Raw genomic sequence first — 21689 nt, 5'->3', positions numbered from 1 at the left:
AAAAGGGCAAACAGTTGAAGTTAACTTATGCGAGATATCAGCAAAGCTGATTCTAAACAAGTCGCGTTTGTCATCCATCACCGTGACAGCAAGTGGACTTTTGAAGCTGAAATAATGAGTGGATTAGCTATGCTGTTTCAATCAGCAAGAGAGGAATCACAGAAAACCTGGATGTATTTTACCAATTTTCTTGGCAAGGAAGATGGATTATATGCGTCACGGCCAGGCACAGTGGAGAAGGCTACTAGCGTTACATTAGGTAAGACACAAGCATGAATTTTTGGACCCGTGAAGACATCTAGTGTGCGCACATCCTCATTATACATGCTATTTTTCACTCAAGGTGGTGCTGATGCTTCAGTGATTGACTTAATCTACATTTGACATATTTGATGAAGTAACATGGAAGTAAACTATAGCAAGTGTAACACATGAACAGTATGATTTGACTTTTGTCATTTGGGTGTACATCCAGAGGAGAATTTGCTCCCCCAGCCCAGTCTGGTTTCTCCCAAGGTTTTTATTTTATTTTATTTTATTTTATTTTATTTTATATCTTCTACTAATGAACATCTTGTGGAGTTTTTGGTCCTGGCCACAGTAACTGCTCTACTGTATGTAAAACTCACGATGAAATAATTACTCTAGAGCGCCTCTAGCGGTAGGATTATAAACAAGTACTCTGGTAGTGGCACTGCTGCTTCATTATGTAAACTACACAAAATGTCAAAACCAGTCATTTCATTCTGGACGCCCTAAGCAATTTGTGACACCAAATTTTTGAAGTCCTGGCCAGTGTGAAAATATTAACATTTTATGTAACAACAACAACAACAACAATAATAATAATAATAACAATAATAATAAATACTGTGAATATTGTCTACATAGAATATAAATAATATTTATTTGCATGGTTGTACTTATGAACCGAACAATATTTGTTCCTGCATCTCAGGTGGTTTTACCATCATAGTTCAGCTGAAAAAAAAAAAAAAAAAAAAAAAAAACCCACAGAGATCCAAATGCCGACTGCACACTCAGATTATGACGTAATCCTGTGAAAGAGCACGCGCTTTTCTCAACAATGTCGACCACCAAAACACAGCTGCCGCGCCGCGCGCCTCTTCCCACCAGGAACCGAACAGAGCCGAGCAAATGAAATCGAAATCGCGTCGCTCTGCTGCTGCTTGTGTGGTAGGTCGAGTATAAAAGTGACTACCTCAAGATGCATTGTTTTTTTATTGCATTGTATTTTTATCGGCAGGCTCACCATATACCATTAATGCCTTTAAAAGAGGCGTGGCAGTACAGAATGGATGCAACAATCCTTTGAAAGATGTGTCATTTGGTTGGCAACAGAGGAAAAAAAAAGACGTGATGTGCAATTGTCAGTTGACTGCATAATGTTTATCGAAGTGCTTGCATGGTCGATATACAGTATGTCAAAAGTGATTTGTAGTTATGCATGAATGTTCCTGTATGTAATGTGATATATGTGAATATTTATATCACTACCGTTATGCATCATTGGTGTGGATCTTTGTGTGGAAACAGACAGATACAACCGAAACTAACATACAAAGAGATCAGGATGAGGAGGAGGGGGGTGCATGTTTCTAAACTTATGCCAGTTCATTTTTAAACGTATTTATGTTGCATAACATCCAAAGCTTTTACCACTTCATCCTTTCAACAACATAAGAAGTGCACAACATTCCTATTATTGTTCATAACATGCTTACAAACCTCAGTGATATGTTTCTAAAATCACTGCATGCAACAATTTTTAGGTGTAAGACTGCATTTTGCATGGCAATGCACATTTAACTGTTCTTTAAAATAACCAACAATTACTTGATTAATCAATTAATTAAGGGATAATGTCATTATCGCAAAATAAACCCAGGCTGGGTGGACCCCAGTGTGAGGCGGATGGAGTCTTGCATCACCCTAATGGGATTTATTTGGCGTAAACAACCACCAGCTGTACATTAATTTGCTTTTTACACAGCTGCTTTCCAAATAAATACATAAATAAGCAAATGGACATTTTGATTTGAGTTGAAATAATTGTATTAAATGAGCGTGGTGTGATACAAGAGACATGTAAGAAGTAGGGCTGCAACTAACGATTATTTTGATAATCGATTAATCTAACGATTATAGAACGATTATTCGACTACTCAGCGATTATTGCAACGATTAATCATTAGCGCTTAACCGATTATTCCGCTTGTGCCCCGACTCAAAAAGGTTGTATTAAACGTGCTTACTAACAATAAAGAGGACAAAATCATCTTTTATAAATACCTCTAAATGACATTCACTGAATTAAAGGGGGGAAAAATACTTTTTATTAAGTTAAATTCAGTACAAAAAAATCACTGCAAAGAAATCCTATTGTTATCAAGTGTATTTGTCTTGTTTTCCATTTAAAATTGTGTAAAAATCCTTAAAACAAGATGCATTTACTTGAGAAGCAACATATAAGATATTTAGACTTGCTTTAAGAGAATGTTTTTTATATAAGTGTATTTTGTATATTAGTGTATTTTATCAGCTGCAAGTGCAGTAAAGACAAAATATACTTATATTCAAGATCTATTCTCTAAAAGCAAGTCTAAATATCTTATATGCTGCTTCTCAGGTGAATGCATCTTTAAAAAAATTATTTTCAGATATTTTAAAATATTTGTATTTTTAATATTATATTCAACATTCTCAGATAACAACTTTTTCTTCTGCAGTATAGCTGCTAAAGAAAATGTACGTTGTTTTGAATGAGTTTTAGCTATTTATATTGGAAAACGAGCCAAAACAAAAACAAATCAGAAACGTATTTTGTTGCAGTGTATAATGGGGTGAAGACAACCCTCTCTCACCATTCTGTTCTCTTCAATCAATCTTTAACTCACAAAAAAACAAACTCTCTCTTATTAATAAGCTGTGTATTGCCAATTTCCTTCACGATAAGAAATGCACAGTGACATATATTATGATTAAATAAGTCGCGAGCATCACGTTATAATCTAGCTGCATTAAGCGTGTGCGCCTGAGGAACGAACGTCCCTGTGACAGAGTGTGCATCAGCCGGGTACAGTTTCAATCTCTCCCCCTTAGACCGGGACATTCACGCAACTCATAGAAGTGGCAATGACCGCACAGAAAAATGGCAGTTTCGGACTTTGTAGTTATTTACATGGCATGCTTCCTTATTATTTTAACTTTAATAAAGCTATAACGCATGAAATATAACTGCATTAAAGATGTAACGCCAGGGTGTTTCCTTTAAAGATGCTCTGACACGCAAGTTTTGCTTCAGCGGAGCGGCAGTGGCAGCTCCAGCTCCGCTTATTCCACAACGAGAGTGCTTCTATATTTACTTATTTGGTATTTTTGTATAATTCCCTCATACTTTGTGATCTACATCACCTGAAGCTGTTTGGAAGGTTTGGAGTGCATCTGGAGTACTGAGAGTGAGAGTGCTGCTCTCACGAGTTTAATGTGAACTCATGTTACCTTAAATGAGATCAAACGACTATTCGACAATGAAACATTTTGGTGACAATTTTTTTATTGTCAATAATGTCGACTAATCATTTCAGCCCAAGTAACAAGCACAGCTACTATATGTTGGAAATGTTTTGCCTGGGATAATGGTCACTTACAGTTCAGCAGTCATTATATAAAATATATAGAGTTTTTTTAAAATATATTATATATATATATGCGTGACAGGTGACCTCTTTGGCTGATTGAAAATCAGACACGCTGCAGCATTCTGGACCATCTGCAGTGGCTTAAACATGCTAGCTAGTAGACCAGCCAACAGGTTATTACAGTAGTCCAATCTTGAAATGACCAGAGCTTGGATCAGGAGCTGTGTAGCATATTCAAACAGGAAAGGTCTGATTTTCCTGATGTTGTAAAGTGTGTGTATACAGTTGTGCTCAAAAGTTTGCATACCCTTGGAGAACTGGTAATATATGTACCATTTTTAAAGAAAACATGAGTGAGCAGGCACTCTTATTTTCATATTTAGCTGTAGGTTATAACAGAGTGGCACAATCATAAAACAAAACATGGCAACAAAGAAAAAAATGACCCCTGTTCAAAATTCTGCATACCCTTAGTTCTTAATACTGTGTATTGCCCCCTTTAGCATCAATGACAGCGTGCAGTTTTTGTAATAGTTGTCTATGAGGCCCCAAATTCTTGCAGGTGGTATAGCTGCCCATTCATCTTGGCAAAATGTCTCCAGGTCATGCAAAGTCTTTGGTCGTCTTGCATGAACCACACGTTTGAGATCTCCCCAGAGTGGCTCGATGATATTAAGGTCAGGAGACTGTGATGGCCACTCCAGAACCTTCACCTTTTTCTGCTGTAACCACTGGAGGGTCAACTTGGCCTTGTGCTTAGGGTCATTGTCTTGCTGGAAAGTCCAAAAGTGTCCCATGCGCAGCTTTTGTGCAGAAGAATGCAAATTGTCTGCCAGTGTTTTCTGATAACATGCTGCATTCATCTTGCCATCAATTTTCACAAGATTCCCCATGCCTTTAGAGCTCACACACCCCCAAAACATCAGTGAGCCACCACCATGCTTCACAGTGGGGATGGTATTCTTTTCACTATAGGCCTTGTTGACCCCTCTCCAAACATAGCGCTTATGGTTCTGACCATAAAGCTCTATTTTGGTCTCGTCACTCCAAATTACAGTGTGCCAGAAGCTGTGAGGCGTGTCAAGGTGTTGTCGGGCATATTGTAACCGGGCCTTTTTGTGGCATTGGTGCAGTAAAGTCTTCTTTCTGGCAACTCGACCATACAGCTCATTTTTGTTCAAGTATCGTCGTATTGTGCTCCTTGAAACAACCACACCGTCTTTTTCCAGAGCAGCCTGTATTTCTCCTGAGGTTACCTGTGGGTTTTTCTTTGTATCCCGAACAATTCTTCTGGCAGTTGTGGCTGAAATCTTTCTTGGTCTACCTGATCTTGGCTTGGTATCAAGAGATCCCTGAATTTTCCACTTCTTAAAAAGTGATTGAACAGTACTGACTGGCATTTTCAAGGCTTTGGATATCTTTTTATATCCTTTTCCATCTTTATAAAGTTCCATTACCTTGTTACGCAGGTCTTTTGACAATTCTTTTCTACTCCCCATGGCTCAGTATCTAGCCTGCTCAGTGCATCCACGTGAGAGCTAACAAACTCATTGACTATTTATACACAGACACTAATTGCAATTTAAAAAGCCACAGGTGTGAGAAATTAACCTTTAATTGCCATTTAAACCTGTGTGTGTCACCTTGTGTGTCTGTAACAAGGCCAAACATTCAAGGGTATGTAAACTTTTGATCAGGGCCATTTGGGTGATTTCTGTTATCATTATGATTTAAAAAGGAGCCAAACAACTATGTGATAATAAATGGCTTCATACGATCACTATCCTTGCATGATCAGTCATATTTTCAAAATCAATGCCAAAATTTCACAATTTCTGCCAGGGTATGCAAACTTTTGAGCACAACTGTTTATATAAAATATATAATATTTGACCACAGAATGCTGCAAGTGACTAATCAGAATCAAGTAGCCATATGTGAGTCACTGTTGTTATCTATTGTTTGAGGGGTTTCAGTCATTATGCAATGTCTTCTGTTTAGATCGAGAGCGTTTAGACGGGGGTATGGCCACACAAGAACCCTCTCCCCCGTCCTCTATGGAGAATAACAAGCCAGGGTTCCCAAAGAAGATTCTGGCCAACAAACTTGAAGATAAACATTTATGCAACTGCTGTCAGAACATTTTGAGAAGACCGTTCCAAGCTCAGTGCGGCCACCGATTCTGTTCTTACTGCTTCAACTGGACTGTTGGGTAATTCTGCTTGCTGATTTAAAACAGATGTCGTTATTACAGTGCTTGCCTGACATTCCTCAAACATTCTGTTTAGGGTTTGTTCTACCCCCTAACCGTAAGTATTGAACTGTGGAATTAAAATTCATATTTGATTTTATTTATGCAGACCCAAAGCCTAAAACCTAAACTTCTTTAAAACTTTGACACAATTTTTTTGTTTTTGTTTATTTTTGAACACTATTGCTGACTTCAGGAAATCCAAATTGATTTGAGCTGTCACGACATTCAAAATCAGTAGTGATGCAATACATTTAGATCATGAAATATTTTAATTAATGTCTGATGTCAAAATATGAAATGTGTGTTGCATTGTCATTGTAGATGTGGACCACAGAAATGTAATGCTTGTATCAAAGAGGACATATTTGAAGAGCCCACATCTATTCTCAAACAAGGCTGCGTAAGTACAGTGCTTAGCTTCTGGTAAAATCCAGAGCACAGTTATTATTTTTTTTATGATTTTAAGACAAAATTCAGTGTAGTGCATTATACTGTAACTGTGCAAATGTTCTATGTTTTCTTGCAGGCGTTTCCTGATAATGCTGCCAGGAGAGAAGTTGAAAATCTTTCAGCTGTGTGCATCAATGAAGGTTGCTGCTGGAATGGCAGCATTAAAGATTATGAGGTTGTGTGTTTAATAGGAGCGCTTATTAGGTTTACTGATATACAGTAGCCCTGAAAAGTATTTGCACACTTAAGTAACACTTAAAAATGACTGAAAGTCATTGCATTTGATGACAAAATATCAAAGCAAGTGGCATCTGCGAACAAATGCTGCTAGAACTTTTCTCAAGACGAAATACTTTGCTCAACGACTTTAATCAACTGGTGTCAAAGTGATTTTTAGTGGATGTATGAAGTCAGTTCCCCTCAAGTTCACACAGGTGTCCTAGCAGAGTAACCACAGATGGAGCACATAATGGACATGTTCTACTAACATTTGGCAACTAGAAATTGTTCAAACACTTGTAAACGACTTCCTTATATCATTTCAAACCTAACAAACCTTCTTTTTGTTTTGCTTGAAAAGTGTGCTTGAGGTTTCATATTTTGTTATCTAATGCAATGACAATCATATATTTTAAAGTGTGGCTGAAGTCTCCAAATACTTATAGGAATAGTTCACCAAAACATGAAAATTCTCTCATCATTTACTCACCCTCATGCTGTCCCAGATGTGTATGACTTTCTTTCTTCTGCAGAACATAAATTAAGATTTTTTGAAAAAAATCTCGGCTCTGTAGGTCCATACGATGCAAGTGAATAGTGACCAAAATTTTGAAGCCCCAAAAGCACATAAAGGTAACATAAATGTAATCCATATGACTCCAGTGGTAAAATCTACAGAGCATTCAGAAAGTATTCAGACCACTTCATTTTTTCACATTTTGTTATGTTGCAGCCTTATGATAAAATGCTTTAAATTATTCTTCTTTTCACATCAATCTACACTCCATACCCCATAATGACAAAGCAAAAACCAGATTTTTGATAACTTTGCAAATTTATTAAAAAGAAAAAACTGAAATATCACATTGACATAAGTATTCAGACCCTTAACTCAGTACTTTTTGGGTATGATGCGACAAGCTTTGCACACCTGGATTTGGGGATTTTCTGCCGTTCTTCTCTGCAGATCCTCTCAAGCTCTGTCAGATTGGATGGGGACCATCGGTGCACAGCCATTTTCAGGTCTCTCCAGAGATGTTCGATTGGGTTCAAGTCCGGGCTCTGGCTGGGCCACTCAAGGACATTCACAGAGTTGTCCCTAAGCCACTCTTGCGTTGTCTTGGCTGTGTGCTTAGGGTCATTGTCCTGTTGGAAGGTGAACCTTCAGCCCAGTCTGAGGTCCTGAGCGCTCTGGACTAGGTTTTCATTAAGGATATTTCTGTATTTTACTGTGTTCAGCTTTCCTTCAACCCTGACCAGTCCCCCAGTCCCTGCCGCTGAAATACACCCCCACAGCATGATGCTACCACCACCATGCTTCACCATTGGGATGGTATTGCGCAGGTGATGAATGGTGCCTGGTTTCCGCCAGACATGACGCTTGGAATTGAGGCCAAACAGTTCAATCTTCATTTCATAAGACCAGAGAATCTTGTTTCTCACAGTCTGAGAGTCCTTTAGGTGCTTTTTTGTCCGAATTCCAAGTGGGCTTTCGTGTGTCTTGTACTGAGGAGAGGCTTCCGTCTGGCCACTCTGCCATAAAGCCCAGATTGTTGGAGTGTTGCAGTGATGGTTGTCCTTCTGCAAGTTTCTCCCATCTCCACACATGATCTCTGGAACTCAACCAGAGTGACTATCGGGTTCTTGGTCCCCTCTCTTACCAAGGCCCTTCTCCACCGATTGCTTAGTTTGGCCGGGCGGCCAGTTCTGGGAAGAGCCCTTGTTGTTCCTAACTTCTTCTTCTTCTTCCATTTAAGAATTATGGAGGCCACTGTGCTCTTGGAAACCTTCAATGCAGCCAAAATGTATTTGTAGCCTTCCCCAGGTCTGTGCCTCGACACAACCCTGTCTCTGAGCTCTGCAGGCAGTTCCTTTGTCCTCATGGCTTGGTTTTTGCTCTGATATGCATTTTCAGCTGTGAGACCTTATATAGACAGGTGTGTGCATTTCCAAATCATGTCCAATCAATTGAATTTGCCATAGATGTACTCCGATCAAAGTGAAGAAACATCTCAAAGATGCTTCAGAGAAATGGGGTGCACCTGAGCTAAATTTCAAGTGTCATATAATATAAAATAATTTAAAGCATTTTAGCATAAGGCTGCATCATAACAAAATGTGAAAAGAATTAAGGGTTCTGAATACTTTCTGAAAGCACTGTATATGTGACTGAGGAAAAAGATCAATATTTAAGTCCTTTTTTACTATTAATCTCAACTTTCACTTTCACATTCTTCTTTTGTTTTTGGGGATTTGCATTCTTCGTGTAAATCGCCACCTAATGGCAGGGAGGAGAATTTATAATAAAAAATGAGAGAATTTTCATTTTTGGGTGCACTATCCCTTTAATAGACTTTTTCCTCCATATGCATAAATGTACACTATCTCTTTTTACTTAATTGGTTTTGTGATTCAGTTTTGTTTTTGTTTTTGTTTTTTGTAGTTGAGCCATGAGGGCAAATGTGAGTTCATGATTCTACCCTGTCCCTTGTGCAAAGAGCTCATCAGATTTAATGAACAGGAGCGTCATAACGAGCGTGAATGCCCCGAGAGGACGCTCAACTGCAAATACTGCAAAGAGCCATTTCACTTCAAAAACATCAAGGTACATTAAAGGAGTGCCTGAGAAAATATTTTAAAATATATATATATATTAGAGAAAGTCTTTTTATACGTATTGTAAAATGTGTTTTTTACAGGCACATGATGAAATCTGTCCCAAATACCCCATGATTTGTGAAGGATGTGCAAAAAAGAAAATCCCCAGGGAGAAGGTGTGTTAATCAATAACAGATCACATCAGAAGAATGCAAATATTTACACCTAGTAACACTCATTATTGATTTAATTAACAAAGTGGAATGAGGAATGCATCAGGGTGATAGACAAATTCCATTTGCTCACCTGTATTGTTTTTTTGTTTTTCAGTATGTTGACCACATCAAGTTCTGCAGCAAATTCATAACTCCATGCCGATATAATGTTGTTGGCTGTGACATGTCAGTAAGTACTGTATACTATTACCAGTGTTGGGAAGTAACTTACTAAAAGTAGTGATGCTAGTGCTGAACTTAAAAACATTTGTAGTAGTGCGTAGTAGGTAGTACAAAAGAGTGCAGATTTTCCTGTAACTAGCTACTTTTTGGCCTGAAAAGGTGGGGGGGGGGGGTGGTAATTTGTCAAATATCAATTTCTCACATATACAAATGCAAATTCAATCTAACATTGTAAGCTCATCGAGCTTGTAAATTCTTAAAAGTACAGTTCACCCAAAAATGAAAAATTATGCCATCGTTTACTCACCCTCATGTCGTTCCATACCTGTATGACTTTCTTTCTTCTGCAGAAGACTGTGGAAGACAAAAGGAGGCCATGAGCCCTATTTTAAGAGCGCTAAGTGCAGCGTGTGCGATACGTCATATGCTCAAAGCCAGTGGACATGGCCATGAAGTGGCTTGCGCTAAGTCTAGGCACAGGGGGGTTTGACGAAATTGAGCGCAAAGCGCTAATGGGCTGGATCAAGTGCAATTGAATTCTAAGGTTCTTCTCCAGTTATTGCACCATTTTATTTTATAGTTGTATATTTTATAGTTTGTACACACTTCACTTTTACCGGTCGATGTTGCTTAAAATTTTTTTATTATTGAAACATGAAAAAAATTAATCAAAATTATTCCTAAATTCAAATGACATTTTAAATGAAACAAAAATATAATAAAAATAACGAAGAGGTTACCACAACCCCTGGCAAAAATTAGGGAATCACCACAGTTAGAGGATGTTCACCCAGATTTTTTACTTCATAGCAAATAAACAAATCACAGATATGACACAAAAAATGGCTTCGTGAAACATCCCTGAAACAAATTAAATTACATTATTTTAATTAATGGAATATTTTGTTCCAGATTAAGTTGAGGAAACTATTATGGAATCATCTTGTAATTTGCATTTCTAAAACAAATACCAGTACAAAAATGCAAATTAGTCTGCAGTTAAAAGAGAGTGCTTACAGACCTTAACGAGCTTTTGGACTTGGCTAATTGATAGGAAACATGGCCCTGACAATTGAAACAATTGAAAGGATTATAAAATCCAACATGGAGTATGGCAAAAGAGTTGGTTGTTCCCTCTCAGCTGTGTCTAAATTTTAGTGCAAGTATAAACAAAATGGGAAAGTTATAAAAGGAAAACATACGGGTAGACCAAGGAAGACTTGAAAGCGTCAGGATAGAAAACTCAAAGCAATATGCCTTGAAAATAGAAAATGCACAACAAAACAAATGAAAAACAAATGGGCAGAAACAGGAGTCAATGTTTGTGACAGAACTGTAAGAAATTGGCTGAATGAAATGGGATTTACATATAGAAAAGCTAAATGAAAACCAGCACTAACACCTAAACAGAAGAAAACCAAACGTTTCACCGTCTTCAACTTCTTCCACCATTTAAAAATCACTGTAACAGGTGGAAAGACCAATACAAATTAGATCATAAATACAATTGTTAATATAACTTAAATAAAAACATAATAATAATAATTGAATAATAAACTATGACCTCTAGAAAGTTCATTAACATAAAATACACCCACAGTTTGCGCACATACACCCAAAGATAGCTCAAACACTCCCACCCACGCCCACTTGCATTTTGGACTGGCACAAAAATTGCGCTTAAAATTAACACTCTCAGGAATATTGGATAAGACGTTGCGCACGGGCTTGGCGTGTTGCATTGCACCTAGCGCAGTCACGAAAATAGAGCCCAAATGAATGAATGACTGTTGGCTGAATTCAATACAGTGGCAGTAGACAATGGCTCACTTCAACATTTAATAAAGCACTCAAAAGTGTCCTAAAAGCAGTCCTTACGTCAGTTTTCTGAAGGCAAACGATCACTTTGTATGATGAACAGACTGAAATTTAAGTCATTATTCACAACTCATAACAGCAAACAGCACAGTAATCAGCACTTAAATCCTATAGAGCTGTTTGGCATAGATGTCAATTTGTAGGCAATCGCAGAAGACTAATTCACCGTGGGTTCCCTCAGGAGTTTCGTATGGGTTTTTAGAATAGGGATTAAGTAAAATAAGATCTGTTGTGAAACTTACTTGAAGAGATTTTCACGTTTTGTTCTAGAACATAAATAAAACACGGTCATACTTCAGTCATGGATTTTGAAGCTGTTTTGGGTTTAAAAATGCATGTTGCTATTCCGTCGCTAAATAAGAACTACAACAGTCATCCATATTGTAAAGCACGTAGCTTAAATGCTGATGGTAGTTGTAGTCCTTAATAAGCGCTGTGATTTCAACATGCATTTTTAAAAAACACAGTTGCTCCAAATTAACGTCTGAGGTATGACTGTGTGTAATTTATGTTCTAGAACAAAACGTGAACGTGCCTTCAAGTAATTTTTAACCACATGCTTTATTTTAATCATAAATTAAAAACTGCCATTATAGACACTCCCATAGGAAATTCCTGAGGGTACCCATGGCTCGAAAAAAAATTTCTGGGTTTTTGGACTACAACCTGAACATTTCTAAATGCCGGCTATATCAATAACATTCAACCTTATTGGTTCTTACACGTCTCATGACCAAACATCACGATGTCGTGCATTTTGAGAAGCCATATTTAAATTGAACGTAAGTAGAAATTAGATTTGACAACTACAGTAGAGGTAATGACTTAAATTTTAAAGCATTTTCATTTTCCATTTCTGAACTGTTCCTTTTATGCCTCTCCAATGTTTTCGTTTCTTTGGGTTCCCTTGAAGGTTGAGAAGGAGAAGATCCATGATCACGAGCGTGCATGTGCTCACGAACATCTCAATATGCTGTTGCACTACATATTGAGTATGAAGGTCAGTCTGGAAGGTCTGCAGCCCCAAACTCTGGAGATAGCCGGTCACAAAGCACACGAGCTTCACCAGGTGCTTCGAGACATGGAAGCCCGAGTCAGTCAGCTGAGCATCATCCCCGGCACGACTGGGCCTCCCGTGCAGGGGGCCCCCTCGTCTTCATCCTCGTCCTCCCCTGCGTCTGCTTCCGCGCCGCCACCTCCTCCATTGACCGCTGCCACCCTACCCACCTCATTCACGCCTTTGCCCAGCTCAGTGGGTGCAGCGCTGGAGCTCCAGCTCTACAGCGAGAAGACCAAAGTGGTGGAGCTGGGCCGGCGCTGCCAGGAGCTGGAGGTAAAGGCTGGGACGTTCGAAGATGTGGTGTGTGTGCTGAATCGTGAAGTGGAACGCTTCGCAACCACCGTGGAAGCCAGTAACCGCCAACACAGACTCGATCAGGATAAAATCGAGGCGCTCAGTAACAAGGTGTGTTGTCTCAAAAATAGGAGTATTGCTGGTCACTAACATATGTTGCATTTTGGATTCTGGTGTGCTGGTTTCCCTACCATGCTTGTGAACTAACAACCAGATTCATCTTCTGTTTGGCCCTGTTTACAACAGAGCAGAATTCTCAGTTATTTTAGTGGAGTACCTGTATTAACTGAGCTTCAGATGTGCATGCATGTGTTTGCTGATATCAGGCATAATGAAGAAGATTTGTGAAGTTCTTGTGCATGTATTTACGTTTTTAATTTTCTGATCTGACAGTAATTCCCTTTCAAACCGCTCATAATGTGCCAAGTTTAAACTGGACCAGAACCTCTTTCTTACCTTTGGACTGCTCTTCATGTTGTGTTTGTTTCCGTGTCACACAGGTGCGTCAGCTGGAACGTCAGGTGGGTGTTAAAGACCTGACTGTAGCTGAAATGGAGGGCAGATTACGAGAGATGTCCGCCACAACCTTTGACGGCGTGTTTATCTGGCGAATATCAGATATCACAAAGAAGAGGCAAGATGCCATCGCTGGACGAGCGCCTGCTATGTTCTCACCTGGTAAAAAAACAACAAAAATACATACCAACATAATCAACTTATCAAAATAGATATTTACATTGGGAAATGTACTGCAAAAAAAAATAAATCCTTTTCCTGTTCAGTAATCCAGGAAAAATATCTAAACATCCTTAAAACAAGATAAATGCACTTGAGAAGCAAAACTGCAAAATATATTATGACTTACATCAAAGAAATGTCTGGGTTCAATACAAGTTAAGCTCAGTTGACAGCATTTGTGGCATAATGTTGATTACCACAAAAATTTAATTTTGACTTGTCCCTCTTCTTTAAAAAAAGCAAAAATCTGGGGGCTGGGTAGCTCAGTGAGTAAAGATGCTGACTACCACCCCTGGAGTCCGCGAGTTCGAATCCAGGGCGTGCTGAGTGACTCCAGCCAGGTCTCTTAAGCAACCAAATTGGCCCGGTTGCTAGGGAGGGTAGAGTCACATGGGGTAACCTCCTCGTGGTCGCTATAATGTGGTTTGCTCTCGGTGGGGCACGTGGTGAGTCGTGCGTGGATGCCGCGGTGGATGGCAGTGAAGCCTCCACACGCACTACGTCTCCGTGGTGACACGCTCAACAAGCCACGTGATAAGATGGGCGGATTGACGGTCTCAGATGCGGAGGCAACTGAGATTCAACCTCCGCCACCCGGATTGAGGTGAGTCACTACGCCACCACGAGGACTTAGAGCGCATTGGGAATTGGGCATTCCAAACTGGGGAGAAAAAGGACGAACATTTAAAAAAAATAAATAATCTGTGTTACAGTGAGGGCCAATTTTTTTAACGTTAAAAGTATAACCACAAGACAATGTCATGTCAACAAACCCTAAAACCCTAAAATGACTGTAAAAATGACGATTTAAATAACTTTACAGCTCAAATAATAAATTAGTTTGAACAGAATAATTAATGTAAGTGCTTTTATAAAATTAAACACTTCACATTTCTGCCTTTTAAACCCTTCATAAATTGGCCCCATTCACTTCCATTGTAAATGCTTCACTGTAACCTTGGTTTTAGTTTTTTTAAAGAAAAGGAGGGACGAGTCAAAATTAATTAATCAACATTATGCCACAAATGTTGTCGATTGAGCATAACTTGTATTGAAAATTGAATATTCCTTTAAGAATTAAGTTTATTTTTTATGTTGTAAGCATAAACCTCTATAATTTAGGTCTATGCTTAAAAAAAGTTAAAAAAAAAATGTGTTCTACGGATGTTTAGGTTTTTTTTTTACTGGAAAACAAGACAAATATAATGATAAAAATGATGCATGAATTATACATTATGCAAAAAATATCATATAATTATTAAATCATTATTAAAAATAATTATGCAAATAATAAATTATGCAAAAACTATTCAGATAGATAAACTCTATTGTGTTCAGCATTTTACACGAGCAAGTACGGCTATAAGATGTGTCTTCGTATTTACCTGAACGGGGACGGGACGGGTCGTGGGAGTTATCTCTCGCTGTTCTTTGTGGTGATGAGGGGAATAAGTGACGCTCTGCTCAAATGGCCCTTCAACCAGAAGGTAAAACACACTGTTTTATATTACCTTTCTCCAGACTTAGCTAAAGGAATAGTTTATTCCAAGCTCCAAAAAGGACAAAATCACTATAAAAGTAGCATAAAGTAGCCCATACGACTTGTGTTCTTTATTCCTTGTCTTCTGAAGCCATGTGATAGCATTGTGTGAGAAACAGAACAGATTTGAAATTGTTATTCACCTAAAATCGTCCCCTCTCAGCCAAAGTTCTGAAATCTGATCCATGTTCGTGTTCAGATTAAAAAATGACGGTTTGATGTTTCTTCACCACACAAAGCTAAGGAAGATTTGCAATATTGCACAAAAGTTGGATTGACAATTTTATGATACTTTTATGGTGTTTGCAAATTGGTCTGAATCGACTTGAAAATCTGAAAATATTGGAAAGTTTATGGAAAAGTCATGGAATGTCCAGAAAGGGTTGGAACCCTAAATGTTATTACTTTGTAGGCTCAATTAGGTTACTTTTGTCCAGGTAACTCTAATGCTGCTGGACCAGAGTAACAGAGAGCACATCATCGATGCGTTCCGTCCCGACATCACTTCCTCCTCATTCCAGAGGCCGGTCAGTGAGATGAACATCGCCAGCGGCTGTCCGCTCTTCTTCCCGCTTTCCAAGCTGGAGGGCAAGAACACATACATCCGCGATGACGCCATCTTCATCAAAGCTATCGTGGATCTCACTGGTCTTTAGTTTCTCTGTGGTCAGTTCTTACGTGTGCACACTGCCTCTCTGATGCAGAATCGCATTTCCTCCAAGCTGCTTTAGCCCAGCGTTTGAATTATGATTCCATAACGTCGGTTTTGACATGCATCCCTGCATGTGTGAAGCTGCCACAGAATGTTGCAGACTTGCTGTTTGTGTGTGAGACATATAAATGGTATAGCTGCATGGTTCCAAAAAGGGACAGTAGAGCGTTATGCAGGAAAAGGGTCGCGAAACACTGGAATGAACGTGAAGTCCGGTCCAGTTACGAAGGCTATGTTCAGAATAGCATACCACCATACTACTCATACTATGTCTGCAATATTTAGTTAGTAGCCTATACTGTGCATATTATGCAAAGTTTTTGATGACCTTATGCATTTGTCAGTAAGTGCAGAACACAGCTGTGATTTCTTTCTGGATTATTTGATCAGACTGTGAAGAAGTTTTCACACAAAATTGGATTGAAATGTGAAATAACGTTTTTATTCCAAAGTCGATGCCACTTGCTTAAAAACATCATGTGGAAATAATGAAGACAACAATGTAGGTTTAAAATGTTTATCATTCCATAATGCATACAGTTTCACATACTATTTTTGAAAAATAGTAGGGAGCATTCAGTGTATACTGTATGAATGTATTGCATTCCCAAAATAGCCATAATGTGTAAGTAGATCACATAATTCGAAACTTTTTTACTTCAGCACAACATCATATTTATAGCTGAATTTGTAAAAAGAACAGCACATTATCAAATATTTGAACGTTTGAGTCATGTTTGGATTTGTCTGGGAAGGTAGAAACACTTCGACTGAACTTCATTGACTTTGTTTACATAGACACATGCAGTGTTGGTTAAGTTACTCAGAAAAGTAATCCACTACTAATTACAATCATCGAAAAACTCTTTTTCCGCTCACCGAATTTCCTACTTGTTAATTGTCATATACCGTTCAGTGTCACAGAAACATAAACAGATGTACATACAGATGAATGTATGAATTCATATTTTAAACGTGTTACACATAAATATTTTAGAAATATGTGTTACTTAAGAAAAGTACTTAAATAATTACTTTTTAAATGTATAATTAAATAAGTAATTACCATTTAAAGTCAGTAACTGATTACAAGAATTTGAAATTGAATACGTTACAATACTTTTTTGATTAAAGTAATGAGATTACAGTAACTAATAATTGTAATTGGATTACACCCAACACTGGACAGATGTAGAGGTATTTTATTGATTAGAAGGACTAGATGGATTTCCCTGATTTTTTTTAAATTTATTTATTTTTTATTATTATTTTCTGTGTTAAAATTAGTTAAACAAAGATTATCAAATTATACAAAACACTGCAAAAAATCATTTTCTTAATCATGTTTCCCAATGACCATGAAAATCTAAACATACTTTAAACAACTGAAATAAAGCAAAATATAGTGAGGTTGAAAAATAAACTAAATTCAAAATATATCATATGAAAAATGAATTTATTCTCTGAAAACAAGTCTTAATATTACATACCCTTTCGCTTCTGAGCTAAATTCATCTAGATTTAAGATTTTTAGATTACTAGAAAACAAGACAAAAATACTGAAGAAGGAAATTTAACAATAGAAAAACACACAAGGGGTCGGTCGATTGGTAAATTGTTTTGAATGATAGATGTTCCAATTCGGTGTGCATTTTAGCATTTTTTTTTTTTTTTTTGGGGGGGGGGGGATTTTTCCCCTTTTTCTCCCAATTTGGAATGCCCAATTCCCAATGCGCTCTAAGTCCTCATGGTCGCATAGTGATTCGCCTCAGTCCGGGTGGTGGAGGACGAATCCCAGTTGCCTCCACGTCTGAGACAGTCAACCCGTGCATCTTATCACGTGGCTTGTTGAGCACGTTGCCACGGAGACATAGCGCGTGTGGAGGCTTCATGCCATCCACCGCGGCAACCACGCTCAACTCACCATGCGCCCCACCAAGAACAAACCACATTATAGCGACCACGAGGAGGTTACCCCATGTGACTCTACCCTCCCTAGCAACCGGGCCAATTTGGTTGCTTACGAGACCTGGCTGGAGTCACTCAGCACGCCCTGGGATTCGAACTAGTGAACTCCAGGGGTGGTAGCCAGCGTATTTTACCACTGAGCTACCCAGGCCCCCTAAGCATTTTAGCATTTTTAAAAATTTTAGTTTTAGTTTGCATGTTGAAGACCTTGAAATGTGTCAGCGCACTTTTCCTTGGAGCCGTCAATGCAAAGTGGAAATATTTTTCTCCTGTAGTGCTCTTTCGAAGGGTCAACGGGGATTAATTGTTGCAAGGATAGTGAGGGTAACGGTTGTGGATTTCCTTATCGGTGTTTGGATAGATCTGTGGAAGATAGTGTGAAGTTTAAAGGTAGAAATCTTTAAAAAAATCGTACTTGTTTGTAATATGGTTTGACGAGAACAACTCGCCAGGAGTTGTGTGCAGATGTACACTGAGGTTATGATGTTACATTTTGTATATTTATAAGAAACAAAGGTTTTATTACTTTTGTATATACAAATATTTATACAGTTTACATGATACAGAACATCGGAGCTTGAGTTTGCTTGCTGGTTTCATGAAGCTCTAATGTGAGTTTGTATTAGTTTTAAATTTTACATTTTAAAAGGCAGTTTCTGCATCTTGTAGGTAAAATTGTAACTTTTGAGTGTTTACACAGAAAATGTAATGAACTGTTAATTAACCAGAATCAATTGATTTTAAACCAGTTATGACAACTATTGAAACTTCTCTGTGCATGGGAGGCGTCAATCTGTGAATGCACATGATATTTATCACAAACAGTTTGCTCATCCAGTGAATGACGACACAAATGCATACCTACATACATTAGAAATAAATACAGTACATTATATATTAAACATAATGATTATTATTCTATATGACAGGCTGCTTCCATTTCTGAATGGAAGCAGATATCTATATATTTATATAATAGAAACAATCAATATCTTTATATCTAAAACCTTACATTCTCAAAAAGAGGGATCTTTATTCAGTAAATGTAATACAGTTTACATCTATTTTATTATATTTAATGCATATTATTTATATAGCTGTACATGTGCAGTCATGGTGGTTTAAAACTAATTTTGCCTACTTCTTAGTAAATGATCAGAAACGATCTGTTCTAATTTGTACATGCAATGCCCTGTAATACCCAAAATCCGATCACTTGAAACAATCTTTGAGCCTTAATGTCTTATCTCAAAGCTGAGGATCAAAATTGCAATATTGTTAAAGCTTGACTTCAATGCATTTATTAAAGGGAGGAAAGTAATTATGTCAGACATTAAAATTGTATGTTATCCTGTGTTAATATGACATTATTTGTGCCAAATATCCATAGTGAAGTGCTGTTAGAGGTTATAGGTAATGATATTGGTCTTTTAATGAAAACCGATTGAATATATGAGAAACAGAAATTGTGCAATTTATTAAAAAAATACTGTACATTGTAATGTTTTTCTTTTTTTCCCACTTAAATTGGATCAGTACGTGATTTGTGCCAAATGTGATTAGAAATACTTCATTATATTCTCTTAGATTTCTACAATTCATAAAATGTGACTGATTCAAAATGTTATAATAATAAAATAAAAAAAAATGTTTGTTACACTTTACAAACGTCCACTTCTATCTAATAATTAAAATATAGTTAAGGTTAGGGTTAGTGGTAGGATTATGTGTATTGTTTCTATCGCAAGCTAGCTTCCAGGTGCTCATATGATAAAAATAACTCCAATACATCCAATGTAAACATGAAATTCAATTAAGTAATTGTTAATTATTTATTAATTAACAATTAGTTAATTATGTAACCAACCAACTTTGAGCGCGTGGATGACCTTGTACCGCGGCCACCACCGAAGAACATTTTTGGACCCTGAAAAAACCCTGGTTGTAGGGAGATGGGGCCACAAACCAACACTTTTTGGTTTTATGTAATGCACTTGGTGTTCAAAGTATTTTTTTCTTTTTTCACATTAATTTTACACATGTCTGGTACAAATATGTGGTCTTGTTTCATAAATATAGCATATACTTTTTTCGTTATCTACCTGGAAAGAAGGGAAGTGAAACGTTGCATGTCCCATAGGAGGGGTACGTTGTAACACTTGATGGTCACTTTGTAACATGACCATAAGACAGCTTAAAACACCCCTCGGACTATTGTATCTGATCTAATTAAAATACATAGAAGATAAACTAAAATATTATATCAATGAAAGCCATTTCTTAATTTTGTTGAATAAAATATGGCAATAAATTTGATACTTGACAATGAACACACAACAAAGCTACAGCATAGGCTGAAATAATGCATGGATGGATGACTTGACACAACACACACACACACACACACACAAAAGGGAATTGTGTGAATTGCATATAGTTTGTTCTAACTGGGGCAAGTTGTAAAACAGTGTTGAACCATGCCCTGTCAGCACAACTAACAAGGATTTAAACCTGTCTAATTTTGCTGGCTAACTAATTATTAAAATACTATGCAAAATGCTGGCTAACAGATTGGAGAGTAAAATGCAAAGTTTACATCATTCTAAATAAACATTGTTTTAAATAACATTCATGTGAAATTTTACTTCTGCAAAATAAACTTTTGGCAATATCTTTAAAGGTTTTTGGAATTTTTGGCACATTTTTTTGTGTTTAGTTTGTCCCCAGCTCTCCCTATGTTTTGTGTTTGGAATTGTGAACAGCAGGTTCATTTAATGGTTTTACCCCCAAGGGCCCGCACAATTGCATGGTTTGTATTTTTACGGCGCCCTTTAGGTGGCCCTTGGCAGCTGCCTACTTTTTCCTAGTGCTAAGTCCACCTGTAATAGTACTGGTAAAACCTTTATTACTAAGTGCTACTTTAAACTCATTCAATCAGTTTTGGAGCATTTTTTGTTATCGTATATCTGAAAATATTACATTTTTCAGAATTATTTTTGAAAGTGAAATGCCTCGATATACCACTTTATATTTTGACACTTTTGTCAGAGATTCCTAAAAAAAAATATAAGGATAAAAGTTCCATATTCTCAGTTGTCCCACCCTTTTGGAGCAACCTTAAATAGGAACTGAAACAGTAGCTGATTATTTTATTCCTCTTCTGATCCAAGATGGATTTCCAAGTCTCCATTCTTCTTCATTTAATCTTTCTTGCTGGAGGTACAAAAATTAGATCACACCATGTATTCATGGATATTACTTCATGCAAATCGAGAGGTCGCTGAATGCGTCTCTTTGTCTTTATTCCACTGCAGGATTTCCCTAAATTGTATTGAGTGCTCAGCTGGACATAATTGTGAAATAGAAACCCATGAAGATGGTTCTTCCATGTGTTCAAAACAAACATGTATTGCCTTGGTAAATAGAAAATGACGGAGTTAAAAAGTGTACTCTTATAACACTAGAACTGCTAGAGTGAAAATTTCTATTTATTGCACTCGCCATATACCTTTATACCTTCACCTTAGTTGTTTACCAAGTGATACTTCAGAATCATTTAACACACCAAGTGTGAAAATCCACTGAATAACAGTTTAAAATAAATATGTAAGTTAACGTTTGGAAGTCTAAATAATTTTAGTGAATCAGTTTGTTCAGACGGTTGTAATGAACCAGTTCAGGTAAACGACAGTTCAGGTAGATCTGCTAGAAGCTACTACAGGCAAGTTAGCCTAAAATACTCCCCATGTGCGTCATTTTCATTGTATAATAGTAAACATTGGTCAATGGTATGAGTCATTGTAATTGTTTTATTTGGTATTTTATTTATTTATTTTTTGTCATGTCTGACCTAGCCAAGGACCACTGCTGCTTCTCTCTACAAAGTGTGGTGCTACTATAAGAAAAAGCCCATCATGG

At 37.4% G+C, this 21689-nt stretch overlaps 1 protein-coding gene across 1 annotated transcript; it reads left to right on the top strand.

Annotated features, from left to right (window-relative positions):
- The first annotated feature begins 1088 nt into the window (after positions 1-1088).
- Positions 1089-20466, top strand: LOC127440016 (TNF receptor-associated factor 2-like). The gene is made up of 11 exons (XM_051696382.1): positions 1089-1197; positions 5664-5874; positions 6238-6316; positions 6443-6541; positions 9029-9190; positions 9285-9359; positions 9514-9588; positions 12373-12924; positions 13314-13491; positions 14890-15038; positions 15529-20466. The coding sequence occupies exons 2-11, from the start codon at positions 5687-5689 to the stop codon at positions 15745-15747; spliced, it is 1776 nt and encodes a 591-aa protein (XP_051552342.1). The 5' UTR covers positions 1089-1197; positions 5664-5686; the 3' UTR covers positions 15748-20466.
- The last annotated feature ends 1223 nt before the right edge of the window (positions 20467-21689 follow it).

The sequence above is a fragment of the Myxocyprinus asiaticus genome, chromosome 4 (genome assembly GCF_019703515.2).
Source record: "Myxocyprinus asiaticus isolate MX2 ecotype Aquarium Trade chromosome 4, UBuf_Myxa_2, whole genome shotgun sequence".
Classification (NCBI taxonomy): Eukaryota; Metazoa; Chordata; class Actinopteri; order Cypriniformes; family Catostomidae; genus Myxocyprinus; species Myxocyprinus asiaticus.
Note: the sequence above shows the minus strand (reverse complement) of the source record. Positions and strands in the feature narration are given on the sequence as shown.

Excerpts from the sequence above, each read along its gene's own strand:
- LOC127440016 (XM_051696382.1), top strand. The coding sequence starts at position 5,687 with ATGGCCACACAAGAACCCTCTCCCCCGTCCTCTATGGAGAATAACAAG. Across the intron at positions 5,875-6,237 it reads TGCTTCAACTGGACTGTTGG|ATGTGGACCACAGAAATGTA; the intron begins GTAATTCTGCTT and ends TTGTCATTGTAG. Across the intron at positions 15,039-15,528 it reads AATGGCCCTTCAACCAGAAG|GTAACTCTAATGCTGCTGGA; the intron begins GTAAAACACACT and ends ACTTTTGTCCAG.